At 42.3% G+C, this 18,106-nt stretch overlaps 1 protein-coding gene across 2 annotated transcripts; it reads left to right on the plus strand.

Moving 5' to 3' along the window:
• The first annotated feature begins 738 nt into the window (after window positions 1-738).
• On the plus strand, window positions 739-13,836 carry tfap2d (transcription factor AP-2 delta (activating enhancer binding protein 2 delta)). Of its 2 annotated transcripts, none has more exons than XM_082504513.1 (8): window positions 739-872; window positions 1,553-2,071; window positions 4,969-5,029; window positions 9,180-9,345; window positions 10,860-10,978; window positions 11,103-11,244; window positions 12,057-12,170; window positions 13,375-13,836. In XM_082504513.1, exons 1-8 carry the CDS (start codon window positions 834-836, stop codon window positions 13,589-13,591), a joined length of 1,377 nt encoding a protein of 458 aa, XP_082360639.1. In that variant the 5' UTR covers window positions 739-833; the 3' UTR covers window positions 13,592-13,836. The 2 variants fall into 2 exon arrangements, with proteins under 2 accessions (XP_082360639.1, XP_082360640.1); XM_082504514.1 differs by lacking the exon at window positions 739-872 and adding an exon at window positions 1,357-1,411.
• Window positions 13,837-18,106: the final 4,270 nt, after the last annotated feature.

Genomic DNA, 18,106 nt, shown 5'->3' on the forward strand with positions numbered 1-18,106 from the left:
GCTTATTTCTCTCTGTGTGCATGAAATAAATTTGCACTGAAACCCGCATTTAAATTGTGCCATAAAAACAGCATGAGAGCAGCAAACGATGGTAATTCATCTAAAAACATTTGATGCATGCAGAAAGCGCCGAAAACCTGCCGTTTCATAATTATCCCCCCTGTTAAAGCTCGCTAAATTCATTACAAGTTTGCTGCAAGAACAGAAGAAAATCTCATATATTTTTTTCTACGCCCATTCCGTTCTTAAATCAAAAATAGCTTTAAAATATGTCAAAGCAAACTTACATTTCTGTTGAAAAATCCGCACATTTTTGTTTGTAAAATGACTTAGCCAATGTGGATAAAAAAAAATATTAAAAATGATAATAATAATAATAATAACCCGACGAAACCGAGCAGAAGACCTCGTGAAAACACAAACGGGTCAAAAAGGAAAAGGTCCACAAAAAGCGTAGAAAATGTTGAAAGAAGCACTTGGTTCCTTATTAAGGCGAAGATACAATATTTATTCCGTGTCTCCTGGGATGCTCCGCTCCGTCTATTGTCCTCCCATTCCTCAGTGCTGATGCTTAATTTTCAAAACTTCTATATTACCAAGGGACCTACGACATCAGCCGAGAAATACCCTGCAAGTACAAAATCCGTGAGCCAGCCCCGTCCGTGCAGAGGGGAGACGCTCGCGTTCCGCCAGCTTTCTACCGTTACCGAGAGCACGCGAGGGGGGACTTTTCCATTTCTCTCGCTTTTTGGGGATTTTAAGGCATTTTTATTATTATTCGATCCGGCCAGAAAGGAGAGGAAAAAAATACGGGTTACTTTGGAGAAAGCACAATGTCAGCGACCTTCCCCGGACTTGTCCACGACGCAGAGGTAAGGGTCGTTTATTTACTTTACAGATTTTAATTTGTGAAATTACAGCAGGTGTGTGGTGGAATAAGTACTGTTTGGTTTGAAGGGAGTTACAGAAGCATTTCGAAATAGCGTCTGCTCGCAGGGAGTCTCTAAGTGGAATATAATTTATCGCAAGGATATTAAAGAGATAAAAGTATGCATGGAAGGAGAAATGAATCGGTGCAGCTCCCGGTAAAAACGAGGCTTTTTTATTACTAGTGTGTGGAAGCAAAGGGGGCTCGTGTGTGTGAGCCGGTAACGGCGTGATTAGGACATTTTAGGGCGGAACACTCCGCTGTGTCTCACTCTGCTTACCTCCCATCCACAATGAGCGAGAGAGCTGGGACAGTAAATTTGCCAGCAGCTCGGTAATAATAATAATATATAACAGCACGCCTTTTAAAACGCTGCGAGGAGAGTGACAGGCATGCCAAAGGGAGGAAGAAAAAAATACCGATGGCTCCTGTTGCCGCGCGTTCGTTCCCCTCCCGGGCGTGTGGAAATGACATCTCCTTCAGGTGGTTTAAAGTGGGGGGGAAAAAGCGCTTTGAGTGTGTGAGTTGTGTTTTTGAGTGTGTTTGGGAGGCAGAGAGAGGAGACACCGGCTGATGCTAAATGACACGGCTCATATATTTCCCCGTCTCTTTATTATCTTGTAGATACGTCACGACGGATCAAACAGCTACCGGCTCATGCAGCTCGGCTGCCTGGAGTCCGTGGCCAACTCCTCGGTCGCCTACTCCTCCTCCTCCCCGCTCACCTACCCGGCACCGGCGGGGACGGAGTTTGCCTCACCCTATTTCTCGGCCAACCACCAGTACACGCCCCTCCACCACCAGTCCTTCCACTACGAGTTCCAGCATTCCCACCCGGCCGTGGCCCCGGAGGCCTACGGCCTGAACTCGCTGCACTCGGGCCAGTACTACCAGCAGATCCACCACGGAGAGCCCGCCGACTTCATCAATCTGCACAACGCGCGCTCGGCCCTCAAGTCCTCGTGCCTGGACGAGCAGCAGCGGCGCGAGCTGGGCTGCCTCGACGCTTACCGGCGCCATGACCTGTCGCTGATGACGTCACACGGCTCACAGGCCTACGGCGTCGGTATGCACCACCCGGACCAGAGGCTGCTGCCCGCCGCCGGCCTGGGCCTCCCTCCGCCTGCGGCGGACGACCTGCAGGTACCGGTGGCCTCCATACCTCTCTTTCTACACTCTCTTCTCCACACGGCTCGAACACGTTATTGTGCCCCCTTCCTTCGGCTTCGCTTCTCCGGTTTATTAAGTCTGCTCCATATAGGATAGCCGACAATAGGATACAGAAGGGCAACAGCCCGTCTTAGTTGTCACAAGACCCAGTGCCCCAGTATCTCTGCCCCACTGGCCTACTATTGAAAAACTTTACCCCCCTTTTGTAGCACAGCAATCCCAAAATATTGAACAGAAAGACAGCGCCAGATGTCTGTCTGTCTGCCTGTCTGCCTCATCTGTCTGTTGTCTATGACACTCACAAAGCTGCACTGGTCTGTAGTTATCCCCATCCAACGACTCTGTCCTACTTTCTTTTCTTTCTTTTTTTTTTTGTAAGTCATAATGGATATCATCTTGAGATAAGTTTGGTGCCAAAGCAAACGTGACTATAACAGGCTAAGTAAATGTCAAGTCCACACGGCACAGTGCCTCTGAAAAGCAAGCCTGTTTCTAAAGGTTAATTGACTGGCAGTCTATACAATCCCATTGTGAAATCCGCCCTTTATTTTTCCACAAACACACGTGACCCATATTTTACATAATTCTTTTCGATGTAAAGAAATGGTCGAGATGAAAATGGATTCGCACGGTTCTTGAGCGTGTGTGTGTGTGACAGAGAGAGAGAAAGAGAGAGAGAGAGAGAGAGTGTGTGTGTGTGTGTCCGGCTGTCTGTTGAGGCAAAGAAAAGCCGCTGGTTGCTCTATTCTCCGGTAAAGGGCGGATTAACGGATCGGGATTCAGGGCACAATGGCCTGCTCGAGCACCATAAAGCACCGTAGTTTATCCAATTACCGACTTAACGTCAATCAACTTTGTTACTTATGCAGCGACATCTGAGCTGCTTCAAACGCGGCTCTAGTTAAACACAATTTAACACAGTGGCACATAATTTCAGTCGCGTTAACTATTTACCACCTCTACTCGAGCTTTTATCGACGCATTTACGAGGTATATTTAGGCATACAGTGCTTTTTTTTAGTGCTACAATATTTATAAAGCATTTAATTTTAAGGAATAAAAATATAAAATGTTATATATTTTTAATATATTTATAGATGTATAAATGTATATTTGTTAATAAAGAATATGGGGTGTGGCAATATAACCCAGGGATTATTCTAAGTCTTCAAATAGGAGCTTATAGATATACATTTATAGTGCAGCCTGTTTTTTTTTTAAATATTTTTTTAAATAAAGACTTCTACATATGATTTAATACATTTTAATTTACTGATAATTGCAACATATTTTTGCGTAACATTTTTCATATTTTATTTTATTTATTTTATTTCACTTTATGCACGCTCGTTAATGCAAATATTAGATTTATTTCGAGATTTTTTTTAAAGGCTTAACAGGTTTGACCATTTTTTTTACGCTAAGAAAGAAACGGCTCGTGAACCTGAGCTTACACGAGGCGGATGTATGGACGGAACAGATGCGCCTATGGTCTCGTGCAGCCCGGTCGCATCTTTGAGCGGGTTAAAGAGATTTTCATGCTCAACAAAAGCAGCTGCCACACCTTTCTACCGTCACTAAGCTAATTCATGCAAGACCTCTGCGTTTTGTATATTGATTTTATAATCACTTTAGCTTCGGAATAGAAGAAAAGAAACAGAGCAGGAGCTGGTTAAGAAGGAGCAACAACAAGCTCTCTTTCCCAGTTAATTTTAATCGGGGGCTTCTGCGTGGGCCAGGCCTAGAGGCTCACGCGGGGGGATTAAGCATTTTCTGAATAAAAAAGCGCGTGTTCTCCTTTCTTGATGACATTGTTGATAGCACGCGAGTCTGATCTGCATCTTGAAAAATGGCGGAGGTAACAGGTTTTCGTGCACGTAGGCCTACATATATGTTGAAGCCTGGTTGCTTATGTGTACACAGACACTGATGCCCCAACAGGTTGGTGGTGGCTGCAGTAAATTCTGCAAACCTTTTGCTCATTTTTGAGTCTGCGTGAGTTGTGCTGTCCTCGGTTATAGCCTGAAGCCTTTCAAATTAAGCTCGTTTCTGGGTAAGCCGTGAGCTGCATGCTTTATTTCGCTGTGCCCTCAATTTTACTCAAAGCCTGCTAAGTGATGTACACTTTCTAACAAAAAGGCTTCCAACACTAGAAAACTGCTCAAAGGGCGTGCAACAGGGGCCAGTGTTTGGACTCAGTAAGGTGCTTTTCCCCCCTCCCAAGCTCTTTCTGCTGTGAACTTTGCGGTGCTTTGAAGGAGTTTTAATTGTATAGATGTGGTGGTTTTCAACCTGTGGGTCGCGGCATTCCAAAGAGGTCAGAGGATAAATCTGCAGGGCCCTAATATGGAAGAATTAAAGACACCTGGAAACCTTCAAAATTCATTTAAAAGGGGCGAGTCATTTAAAACTACAAGAATGCATCATTTTTATCCATTATAGGATTGAGGCACTGATCTATGTCTGCACGGGCACAGAGAAGCTTTATGGTGTTACTTTCAAACCTGACATTTCACTTAGATTTGTATTCTTTGTTTGCATTGTATATGGATCTTGAATATACATAAAACCGAGCAACATATGCCCAGTGTTTGTTGTCACAGTTTTATTTATTCTGATATACTCCCGTGACTGCATGAGTTTGGCTTTTAGTGTGTGGCTGCAAGTGAAAAGAAGGGGAAAATGGGGATTCACGTCCTGGATGTCCTAAAGAATGACTTCACCGCATACGGAGAAAAAAAGAAACAAACCGCACTAATTGTTGCTGCATCTGAAGCCTGGCAGCTGGGAAGCTCCAGCGGTGTACAAAAAGAATCTGGTTAAAGTGATTTCACCTCCCCGCTCGTCCTAATGAGTGCGTGTCTCCGCAGGGCTCCGTGGAAGCGCAGTGTGGGCTCGTGCTGAACGGCCAAGGGGGCGTCATCCGGAGAGGTAAGGCCCCCGTTTATTTTCTGCTGCGGTTGTTGTTATTGTTGCTGCTGCTGCTGTACCGGAGGCCGTGAACACTCACGGGCTCGACACGACAAGACAGCGAGCAGACAGACAAACAGGCGGAACACTCCTCTCTTGTCTGCTGTCAACACGCTGCAGCAGGAACGGCCCCGATTTGTCACCTATTTAAACTGCAGCGCCGTACAGGCGCAGAGGCAGTGCTCCCCACTTCCAGAATGTCACTCAACACCCACGTTTTTTTAAACACCAGTCATACCAAACCTTGGCTTTGAGATTGGCGACATGATTAAAATGCCACGAATTAATGTGATGACTTATATTTCTAGTGTACTGATACAGTTACTTATAGGCCTTGTACTTAAACGCGCATTTGACACATGCCCTCTCACACTAAAGTTACGCCAGAAGCTTTTATTTTGAAGTCAGACGTGTGGGTAATATTTTATAAGACTGACGGCGTGCGTTTGTTTTCATGTAATAATAATATTATATGCTATTAATTTAATATTCATGGTTGAGTTATCATAAATTCAGTGTCGATTTTTGTTAAAGAAAAATGGCGCAGACGTCTATATGAAAGCAGATTTAAATAATCAATATTATTACAATAGAGAAATATTGTTACAAGTGAGTAAGATTTGGGTTTAATTTAACAACACAATTCTGTATCCTCTTAATGTTTACAAATGTGTACGTTTATAGTAATTTGAAAATATTTTTGGCCAGAAAGTAACCTAGTATTTAATAGTTTCGCAGCTGCATTTGTGGACTTTTTTTTTAAATTTAAAAGTAAATGTTTTTGTGGGATACAAAGAAGAGCAGTCAGGTTTGTGTGTCTGTAATGCAGCTGCTGTTTTTATGTGTTAGCACCTGTGTGTTTAATCTGGCACAGCAACCAAAGATGTGGCGGCTAAGGTTAGCTTTTCCAAGGGGAAGCTGTGGATGTGTTCCCCGGCCTTTTTCTTTCTTTAATTTTTTTTAGAGGGGACTGTGTGCAATTTTCCACACTGAGAGGAAAGGCTGTGTCTCGGGTTTAATTTTTCATCAGCTCTGCCTAGGTGTTGGGGCTTTTCTCTCGGATTGATGCGGGAATCCCTTCGCTATCACTTTCGGTTAATGGTGCGCCGTATTTGGCCCTGAGCTCAGCCGCTGCAACCATCACAACCAATAATCTTTGCTTTACCTCCCGCTCCCGTATCGATAGCTTCTCTCGCCTCGGGCGGACGCTTTGATATGCTAATGCCGAGCGGGGCCCCGGATTCAGCCGAGATCATATTAATGTTGTTCTTTCTGACTGCGGCTTTGGCGGCATGAATATTCACATAACCTTTTTCAAAAGAAAATCACTCAAGAAATGCGGATCCTACTTAGGAGGAGTCGTCTGTGTTTTTAATCACCCTGCTATCCCTTTTCCAGTTCAGTTCTAACAGCAGCTTCACAGATCAAGCCGATCTGTCAGACGCGCGCCCCCGCTACCACATCCCGTGCACGCACAACCCTCTCTTCTGTCAAGACATTGGCGGGCTTTTTTGGGGGGAGCTATAAACATTGTTGTTAAAATATGAGGAGAATGGCATTTGGCCCTTGTCTCTTTTTCTTTAATTTTCGTGGCAAACTCGTAAAAGGCGCTTGATTCCGCGTGTGATCCCGCCCGCCGCTCGCGCCGCAGCCCGAGGCTACTCTCCGTTGCTTAAATACCGTTATCGCCTCTGGGCCCGCGCGCTCCACTGACTGCACTACCGGCAATAGCTCTTTTCGATTGCCCTTGGCAACATAAAATACAAACTACTTTGAATCAAAACATTTTTAGGGGAATTAATATGATGTGAACCCGCGGCTTTCAGAGACGCGCGCCCCTGTCAGAGCGCGTGAGTCTGACAGACAGGTTTGCCCGGTTTGTGTCACTTATGGAGACACGGGCAAGCCGGACCGCGCGCGCGCATATAAACACACGCGCACGCACACACCGGGGCTCAGGCTTAACCAAAAGTATCAATCGATTCCCTCGACCTGCAACCGTCCATTTTTTGACAGCCTGAGTGAAACACAGGTCCCATACAGTCTTGTACAAAGTGGTGCCCGCTGGAGTACAACAGGCTTTTGTTTCCACACCATTATGATGTTACAGTTGTGCTGTGGGCATGAGTCGCTGTCCAGGTGCTGGAATGAAAGGTGCTAGCCGCTGTCCATGGTGCTCAGACCGGATGACATGTTTTTGAGGCTGCATGTCTAACCTCAACCCTTCCTGTGGCCAGAAAATGATGCGAATCTAGCACATTTCAGCAGATTGTGAATAATAGATTCTGAGAGCAGAAATATGGGTTACAGCTGGTCATATATGAGGCTTAGTTGGTGGCCAAATTGTGCCCTAAAAAAAGAGAGTGAGAGAGATTGGCGTGTGCAGCCAATCTTCGCCTGCAGCATTGTTCTCTTCGGCCTAAATGGCATCCTTTTTTCTCCATTTCATCATATCCAGCACGCCTTAATAACAACGCGACACACCCTGCTGTTAGATTTGATAATGAGGCAGATGAATAATAGAATATAGCCTACAGTACATCAGACAGAAACCTTGCGTTTCGGCTGCTTGGGACTTTATTTCAAGTGAAAGTTTAATAACGATAGGCCCACTCAGAACAGTCGATAAATTCCAGGAGGATCCAGTAACACTGATTCAGACGCAATTAATAATGTGAAAGGGCCTTCACTACACAACCAAAATCATTTATTCACACTTTCAGGAGCCTCAAGTACACAATGAAATCAACATGGTAGCTGGTGGTGGATGATTTAAAGAAGGTTTTGTTTCCCCCCTCTTGCAGAAACACCATATTATTGTTACATAGAGAGAACCATTGGGCTGAAGCAGGCATATAAATATATGTACACAGTAATAAAAGCATTTAATATTTAACTAGTGAGGAGGGCTGAAAGACACATATTGATTGTGGAGAATGAAGATGCTCGATTATTATAGGGATTAATTTTTGATTTAATAATATTTACACATATATTGCATTTACATTTAAACAGATAGGGAAGCTGTAGAAGATGGACAATTTTCTTGGATGATACACCTTCTTAATATAACGACTAAGCAAATTCAGCTAATTTATGGGAATAAATTTTAAAAAACTGTATGGAAAAAAATAGGCTTAATCTTTAATGTATTTAATGTCTGACGTGATGGGAAAAAACTGTCTCAAACAAAATGGTTTTATCATCATATGAAAGACCTTCCAAATCATTCACCCTGATGCAAACTGTTATTATTAACCAATAACTGGACAATAGAGTTCCTGTTTGATGTGTGCACAGTTCACCCAGTTGGTTTTTATTCTTTGTATCACATCTTGAAATGTGGGATTCTTTGAAATCAGAACCAAGGAGACCTCATGCAAAGTGTGTACACAGCTGAAACCACCCTCTATGAACAAAGGTGCAAAATATTCTGTGCAGTTCTCCCTGAGGTAGCATTCAGCGAAAGCTTTATCCAGTGAAACTTTTCCACAGAAAAAAACACATTTGCATGATTTCCAACCAAGCAGACATTTCAATCTGTCATTTGAGCAACGCTGATCCAAATACTCAGTGAATGCTTGCTGGTTTATACTTTTGTGCACTCTTTTCTGTCACCAAAATGTTCATATGTTTTCTGAAACAAGATTTTTTTTTCCAAGGTCCAACTTCATTTTTAATAAATGCATTTTTTAAGTATCTTGTTGCTTTTTGATGAAATATGACTTGATGCATTATTACTGTAAAAACTAACATTTTTGTTGCAGAACTTAAAGAGCAAATCTTGTATTGATACTTTATTAAGCAGTAATGTACTATTAACACGACTATAAAATCTTGCAGTTCAGTGACAGACATTGGTGTAGCATTCAGATCTTGGATCAGTTTTTGGGGGGGGCATTTTGCTTGTTTTTTCTGTTTTGACAGAATAAAGCATTAAATGTGCATTATACAAAGCTGTTGCCTTCATTAGAACATTTTGTGCAACCTTCTTACAACACTGAATAGCAAAAAGTAGCCTAAATTTGGCAAACTAGTCCTTTCAAACCTTTACAGTGATGCTGCTTTTTCTTGCACCTTGTTGTAACAAGCTTCCTGTCTCTGTGTGCAGGGGGAACATGTGTGGTGAATCCTACAGATTTGTTCTGCTCGGTACCCGGTCGGCTTTCGCTGCTCAGTTCCACCTCAAAGTACAAAGTCACCATCGCTGAGGTGAAAAGAAGACTGTCCCCGCCAGAGTGCCTCAATGCTTCCTTACTGGGCGGCATACTGCGTAGGTCAGTATGATGCACATACAGGATATTAGTCTGACAACATGCCTAAGCTTCATCACAGCGTCTCTAAATATAACTACACTGATTAAAGAGAGTATATTGATGTATCGGTTTGAAGACAAATCAGACTTATCAACTGTTTTGAGAGTTCGCTTAGTGCGGCTGAAGTTTCTGTGTCATCTTACTGCAACATTATGGATCTATATGCTGCTATGACAGAGCTGCTTACAGCTCTAAAGAACTTCAAACTCATTAAGAGTCTAAGCCTAAAATATCCTCTCACAAATAAATCCTGAATCCACTGTGACCACTGGCCAGTGCCTTGATGAGTTTCAGGCATTCATCAGATTCTGATATCTAGTTCTGAAGTATCACTTTACAGGTTAATCAGTATCATCTCCAGAGAGCGAGAAACCCAAATTTCAAATGTGTTTAATCAGTAGCAGGGTTGTTAATGGCTTCATTTGGCAGATTAGAGCAATTTCTAAAAAAACAAAAAACAAAAACATTTTGACATACTTGTGGTGTAAAAACATCTGAAAAATCCTAACGTCTCTTTTGGTGCATCCACACACTGTTAAATTCTAGCAGCATGTAATGATATTGGAGTAAGGAGGTGAGTGTGATGGATGGGGACTTTGAAAGTGAAAAAAAAAAAATTTTTTTAAGTGTAAATCTGGCTGGTGAGCATTGGAGAGCGCTGGCTGAATCTTTGTAGCCCTCAGATGAAACAGAGGATATATAGCAGCGCCCACAAAGACTATTGTAGGCAAATGAGGGCCGGGGCTGCACGCGCCGCCATGCCCAGGGAGCCAGAGGGAGGCGAGACCAGGCCAAAGCATGCCAGGATCAGAGGAACCAGAGGAAAGCAAGAGTTGCCAGCGCTGTATTATTGATGAGGTGGAGAGAAAGGGAAGGGGGAAAGAGGAACGAGCAAGCACAGAGAATATGGCTGGTCCTACAAGATGAGGAATCAACAAAGTAAAATAAAATAAGATAAATGTGCAAATAGCTACTGTTGATCCTCGTGTGAAGAATATAAACTGCAAATCTCTAACAGATGAGTATCTGGAATGTGTTTAATAATCATGTTGTGTCATTTAATAATAATCACTTCACAAAGAACAACAGAAATGTGCAGAAAGTTGTCTCGAGTGGAACTGCAGGTTTAAAGTTTTATGGCAGAGGAAGGAAGCACATATGCTTTAAAAAAATAACATAAAAGACTGAGGAAGCTTTGTGCCTCTGCCTTAACCTTATGGCTTTGTCACATCAAAACAAATCCATATTCTTGCCTTGTTTCTTGTGAGACTTAATTAAGCACATCCTTTTCAGTAGAACAAGGAGTTCACATTAATTTGATTGTACCTTAGTTCTATGAAAAATGACTGGCTGATCGATGCTGCTTCTGCTCCTGCTGCTGTGCTCCATATATTCAGTCTTTTGGGGTCTTGTATAATTCAGTTGCTTGACTTTGTAGGATATGTGATGCATAGTTCTTTACTATATGTTTCCAGAGCAAAGTCTAAGAATGGAGGCCGGTGTCTTCGTGAGAAATTAGACCGTTTAGGGCTCAACCTACCAGCAGGACGGAGGAAAGCCGCCAACGTAACGCTGCTCACCTCCCTGGTGGAAGGTAAGTAACTTTCCTGCACATTTTTTTTTTTGTCATTTTCAATTTATATTGCACCACATTAATTTCATAATACAGTTTAATTGTTGTCTCATCAGTCTTTTTTCCCTCTTTTGTTTTCTTTCAGGTGAGGCGCTCCACCTGGCGAGGGACTTTGGCTACACCTGTGAGACAGAGTTTCCCAGTAAGGCAGTGGGTGAACATTTGGCGAGGCAGCACAGTGAGCCAAAAGAAACCAGCGCGCGCAAGAAGATGGTCCTGGCTACAAAGTGAGTGAAACACATGCAACGTACAGACACACACTAAAAGAAGATGGCAAGAAACAAAAAACTTTTGCTACTGCGTGGTCACACAGAATAGGTTTTATTTTGAAATTCTGGAAATGTGAATGTTTCTGAGTGATCAGGTTTCAGTTAATGTTTGTCTGTTGTTTAAGGCATGGACAGATCTGTCCCTGTCAAATGTCAGGGAGAGATAAATTTTACTTAAACACTTATATTCCTATTTACAGCCATTACCAGCCATTACAATCCTTTGATTTAAGAAAATCTTTCAGAAAAATGATTAACAAGTAAATATAATAATAACAGTAGGTAAGCTTTGGTGTGACTTCTTGCTCAAACTGTTGTAAACTCCTTCACCTTACAGCAGTTTCCTGCATGGAACACCTACTGTATGTGGAAAATATTGTGTTACCACATTTAAGGGGTTAGCGCTTATATTTATATAATTGCAAGAGCTTTATTTGTAGTTCCTTCTTACAGTATAAAACTGTATTCTGAATATGCTGAAGGGGAAATAAAACTCCCACTCTTTTCCAGATAAGTTGATTTTGTTCCAATAAAATCAGCCCAAGAGTTGCTATAATGCTAACTGAAATGCAAAAAGACAAGACCAGAAAATGCTGCGTGGTGCAGAATCTTTGGTATCATGTTAGGAAAAACAATGAACCAGTGGAAGTAACTTAAATCTGCATGTGGGTGGATCCAAAATGATGAGGGTGGGTGCAGAAAAGGGAGAAAATGTGATGGTTTTGTTGGAGACAGATGGTAAACCCTCAGTCCCTCCTTCTGTCCGTCAGGCAAATCTGTAAGGAGTTCCAGGACTTATTGAGCCAAGATCGCTCTCCTCTGGGCTCATCCAGACCAACACCAATCTTGGACCTGGACATCCAGAGACACCTCACACACTTCAGGTAACACGTGTGACACGCATAAGAAAATAATGGAGCGTTTCCTTTCTTTTCCCTTAAGGATGTTGCCAATCTTGAGTCACTCTCGGCACTAAATCTACTGAGCGAAGACAGTTTTCTTGCAGAGCCTCGCTCTGTGTTTTCCCACTGACCTCTCTGCCATTTTAGAAAGATGCAGCTGTGCAGTTTGATATTTGGCACAATTGACAGAGGAGGAGGAAACAGCGCCTTGTTAGCAGAAATGTCACATCTATGGCGTCATCATTTGCAGAATATACAACATCTTATCAGACCTCTGAAGGGAGCTGTACTGTAGACTGCTGGGCAGAGAACCAGGATGTGAGCTCAGTGGTAGAAATAAAGTGACAGATTGAACAACAACATCCTTCTGCCAACTTAAGGGTCTGAGCTCAAGGACGAGCAGCTATTTAGCTCTGGACAAACCGGCATGATGATCTGATAGGACAGATGAAATGATATCAGACTTAAAAACTGATTCTTAAAAAGCGTTTCAATGCATATTTTACCTTGTATCATAATCCTGCAATTTTGTAGCGCTTTTAAATTTGTGATGTCACGAATGTTCAGATTCTGATGACTGACTTTGAAAAGAGAGTTTATCTCAAATAAACTACAAAAACACTGTTGGCTAGGACTATCACTACACTACAAATATCAAATACAGATATGGGGACATGATATGACTTTTAGCCAGTATGTCTAATGTTTTTTTTTTCAAACAGTCTCTTTCAAAAGTGATAAAAGCCTAAAGTGAATTTGATTAAGACATCACCAGCAGTTCAACAGCCAAGATTAGAATAACCTTAGACAAGAACGACAACAACAATCTTATGTGAAATTTCCTAATCGGCAAAGCTCTAATTTGTATTTCATAGTTTAAGCTGGACAGCGTTCAGGCCTTTGCTAAAACAGGAGCAGAAACTCTGTGTTTCCCAGTAAACTGCTGTGGAAACAGATCATCGCAGAGCATCACAGAGAGGCTTTTCTGACAGACTAAAGAAACTTCATTCAGAGGTTTTGAAGCTCCATAATGCAGGAGGAAGGTTTCACCGCAGGTGTGAGAAAATCTGAGTCACTTCAGCTGTTAGTGTCATACAAACTCCCCAACAGCTCCACTGATTCATTTAACCTTCACTTCTTTGGTTTGTCATTGCTCTAATAATCATTTCCCTCTCTTCCCATGCAGTCTGATCACTCACGGGTTTGGCACGCCGGCGGTCTGTGCAGCTCTCAGCACCTTCCAGACAGTGCTGAGCGAGATGCTCAACTACCTGGACAAAACCTCGAGTGGGAAAACGAGCGGAGCCGGCGACCAACAGATCAACAACAGCTCGGAAAAGACGCAGCTCCGGAAAACAGCCGAGCCCCAGAGCAAAGACGGGAAAACAGAAAAGACTGAGTAGCCCCCACCCACCCAGTCCCCGTGCCTTGGAGCGCTGCATTTAGAAGTGTGCGTGCGTGAGTGTGTGTGAACGCGTGCACTCTGAAAGGGGATCTGTTATTTCCCATGCATTGCTGTATCTTCTTTGGGACAATTCCTATTTATTGTTATTTATTTATCTTATGTTGACATGTAACACTAACTGAACTGTCCCAAGCAAGACATCCTGATGTGTGAGCGAAAGCAACGCATCCAGTGTAAATGTGCGTGCGTGCGTGCGTGCGTGCGTGCGTGCGTGCGTGCGTGCGTGCGTGTCGTGACAAAGAGGAGCCTTGCCATGGAGATGGCTGTGACTCATCTAGTACTTTATTTCTTTATTTATTAATTCTCAAAACAGGAGGTAAACAACACAGTTTCCCAGGACAGGTTGGGGGGGATACATATTTAACACACACACACACACACACACACACACACACACACACACACACACACACACACACTCAGGGTTTGTAGGGATGTAATCTAAATCCAGTTAATTCAGGTGTGGATACTCTGCAAAAGTACAAAACCTGGAGCTGTTTTTTTTCCCTCTGAAGAATCATTTAATGTGTTTTTATTTAAACAATAAGAGATATCAAACACACGAGTTACAGTTTTGCTTTTTGTGCAATTTCCATCTGACTGAAATAAAATAATTGAATCTCCCAGACATCCTCAACAACAGAAAACTGAATGCAGCTTTGACCCAAACCCTGATGCACACATACAGACAGACTTTAACACCACACACACACTCACACAGCCACACCCCCTTCACCTGTATGAGCACTTGAACAATGCCAAGCAGACATTTTTTTTTTCATTTTTACACCGTACAATCAGTGCCATAACAGCCTGTATGTTTACCACGCGGATGAAAGACGAAGAGAGTGTTTCTGGACGTGACACTGATGGAAGCCACTGCCCGGGGTGGGCTTCACTGCGCTGTGTGTGAGTGGGAATGTGATAAAGAGAGTGAAAGCGAGAGAGAAGGATCCAACTCAGCCATTTTGTAAAAGGTGACTTTGCAGTTGCCAGCATTACTCTTCCCTGTGCATGTCTATCTTTGTACACTCCCCAGATCGCAAGTTTAGCCGACACGAGCTCTCTGACTCGCTCATGAACATTTGTAAAGATATATATAAATATTTAAATTACTTTTCTTGTAGGCTTTCAACAATATATATGTTAAATCCCTACCTTCTAAAATGCTGGTGTTCAATAAAGACAGTTGCTACGTGTTCTACAATTTACCTTTATATGTCCTGCACAAACACACGCACACACCGATGCACACGCTCCACATACAAAACATACAGAAGGAGGCGACAGAGCAAGTACAGACTAAAGTGAGGCAGCCTAGATCAAAGCAGCCAGAGTGAATTATCCATACGAGTTCATAGTGTTAAAATTATTGAAAGCCAGGGTTCCTCTCTAATGTTGCGAGAAAAGGCTCTACCTACAGAAAAAGTTCAAAAGCCTCCTTTGTGTTCACGAGCATGTGTGCTTTCTTTGTTTGAGCGACTTCTGTCAGGTTTTCTGTTTATTTATATTTCAAAAAAATAAATATATCTAATGATAAAACAGAGAGGAGCAGCTGCCTGCTGGCGTCTCCATCCGGGCTCTGCAGGTTCTGTTTACTTTTTAATATTCCATTCATTTGAAAGGAGGTCACGTTCGCTGCATAACACAAAAATACATAATCAGACAGGATGCATTTACAGTGATGCCTGCACCGGTTTGTCACCCTGAATCAGTGCAAGCAAAGCCTCAGGTGGGAAAGTAATGGTGGCTAAGAGAGATGTAAAGGAAGGAAGTGACACGGGAGCAGAATATCAGTATATTCCCAGGATTGCTGTTATTGTTCAGCCTGGTATTTGACAGATGGCGTTATCATCCAAATCCAAATGCGTGCAGTCGGTGTTTTGTGTCTACAACCCCTGAGCTTTAAAGGTTAACTAAAATTGTTTAGAAATCAAGGGTGTTTTTAAACCACTAAATGAAGATATACGCACAATACAAAAGCAGCAGTAAGCGAGGAGGAATAACTACCAAAATATTTGAGCTGGAATTACAAAAGCGTATATAATAAACACAGTTCTAGATATTTTAGGGAACCACTTGACGTAACACGACTGAGTTAAATCCACAAACCATTTCTTTATTTCTGGGTTTCAGTGATCGTGTGCAGTGCGGTGGAGGTGGGGGTATGGTTAATGGTGACAAAAGACTAACCCAGTCCTCCGACAACTCAAAAGACAGCAGCAAGGCAAACTTTCAAATCACTATCAAGTAATTCTTACAACATTTTATGTTGGAGCTGAACGTCAATTACTTTGTTGTCAGCAGGCAGACAGTCAACTGTCAAAAATTCTGATTATCCTAAATGAAAGATGCAAAACTGCCTCCTTGTTTCCAGCCTCAAAGTTCTGTAGCTTTCCTGCGATTTTCTATCAAAACTGGAGTGTTTTTAGCAACCTAGATTGGACAAAACAAGCATATTTAAAGATTTAATAAACAGAAACCCACACTGGTGGTAAATCCACTACAAAAGCTGAAGCCACATTTTCACTTTGTGTTTCTATTGTTGCTTTAAAGAGTCTGTCACAAGTAGCAGAAGAGCAGCTTTCATGGCGTTGATCTAAAATCCTCTTTTATAATCGGTTCTGAAATGCTTCATTATGTCAGACTGGAGATGGGTTTGCCGCGACACACTAATGATAAAACTGCACATACAACAATATTGTGAATAATCTTCTATCTTATACAAAGTTAACTCATATGCTGGCTATTTATTTGTCAACAGGAGACAGAAGACAAATAACATGATAGCACTTTTAGTAGATATTGCAAGAAAAAAAAATCAATATTATGGATTCTTTGGGCCACGATTATTATGTTGCAAAAATCTTTTATCGAGGTGGCTGATGGCACCTGCCAAACAGAAGACTGATTTTAAAGTTGATCTGATGAGAGAGCCCGAGTTTACCGCTGCTTTAAGAGCTAAATGAGTACATGAGGGTTCAAATTTGATTTGAGACATTTTCCTGACATTTAATAAGCTACAGACACATCACAGATCCTACTGTCTTGTTTTTGGAGTGACATGTTTCAGTTGTTTTCAATCTCAGCAACATCAGGAACATCAGTCACGTAAGCAGCTGATACAGAAGAATCAGTGTGATATAAAATCAGACTCATGGTACTCGGTTGCAGTGTGTACAAAGGTGTAAGAGGGAAATGTCTATGAAACAAAGCCGGTTTCTGAACTGGTTCTTTGATGTTTGCTGCAGCTCATCTGAGGGACAGAAGTATATACTATATGCACCTACACACGCAGGCAGCTACACATATGCAAATATACACTCGGACGTCACAACCTAATCTCACTTTTGTTTGTTATTGCGCTGCGTGATAAACATGTAATCCCTGAGAAAGACGTCCTCGCTGACCCAACATCAGAATAATGAACGGCTTGATCAAAATTAGCTGGAAAATGAAATCGATACGTTGCCTCTGCCGGAGTTTCTGTAAATTGAAAAACGGACTAGAATGAATCACAAGCCTGACAACAGCAATGCATAATGTGATGGGGCAGCTGATGCATAATTCACACAGGCTATTGATCGTGTTACAATGCAACACTCAGTTATCACCACATAAGGAATTAGAGTATAGTGTCTGTTTTACTACTCTGCTCTTCAGCCTTCAGTGTGGCGTGTTGTTTATTTTGTGATTTATATACGCTCTTTTTATTTTTACTGTTAATCTCACTGCAATTCTGATCTTTTACATGCAGTAATGTTTAATATGCAGAACACACTAAAAGTGTACATCTCCCAACCAGAAAAGCATGCAATGAATACAGCCATTTATATGGGCATGAATTAGACTGTCTGAGGTCTCAGTGGGACTATAACTCCTGCTGAGTGAGCCCCACAGTCACGAATACCAAACTCTGCTAACTTCTAAGCCCCATTTCTCCGGTCTCTGAAGCTATAAACCTCCTCCTCCACCTCTTCTTCTTCCCCAGATTCGCTGCTAAAACCTCTTCCTCCTCTGTCCTGATCCTGTTCAGTCCCAGGCCTTTTCTGCTCTGCTACCGTCCTACTTACTGTCCCCATCACTGCCAGTCAGGTGCACAGTACACACACCTCATGAGCTACTGCAATTCATTTAGGACTACAAGACACCAGACAGAGCACCCTGTTTTCCATGAAATGATGATCTACTTCCATTTGCCAGATCCTGGGAGGCATAAAGGACTGGTGGATATGTTTGAGGGAATGCGAACTTGTGTCTTTTGATGAAAGATGCAATTTTTTGTTTCCTGTCTCCTAAAAAATGCAACAATTCCTGCTTAATTATTACTTAAATCATTACTCATGTCTGAACATTGTTATGATTTGTTTGACATTTTTCTGGACTAAACCATGTTGCCAGCAGTGAGTATCCCAAAACAGAAGCGAACCTACCGGCTGAATAATATTGTTTT

Source organism: Aulonocara stuartgranti (assembly GCF_965226115.1).
Source record: "Aulonocara stuartgranti genome assembly, chromosome: 15".
Lineage (NCBI taxonomy): Eukaryota > Metazoa > Chordata > Actinopteri > Cichliformes > Cichlidae > Aulonocara > Aulonocara stuartgranti.

Bases quoted from the DNA above. Each gene is read 5' to 3' on its own strand.
- tfap2d (XM_082504513.1), top strand. From the start codon at position 834: ATGTCAGCGACCTTCCCCGGACTTGTCCACGACGCAGAG. The intron at 2,072-4,968 runs GTACCGGTGGCC...GTGTCTCCGCAG, and splicing joins CTGCGGCGGACGACCTGCAG to GGCTCCGTGGAAGCGCAGTG. The intron at 11,245-12,056 runs GTGAGTGAAACA...TCTGTCCGTCAG, and splicing joins AAGATGGTCCTGGCTACAAA to GCAAATCTGTAAGGAGTTCC.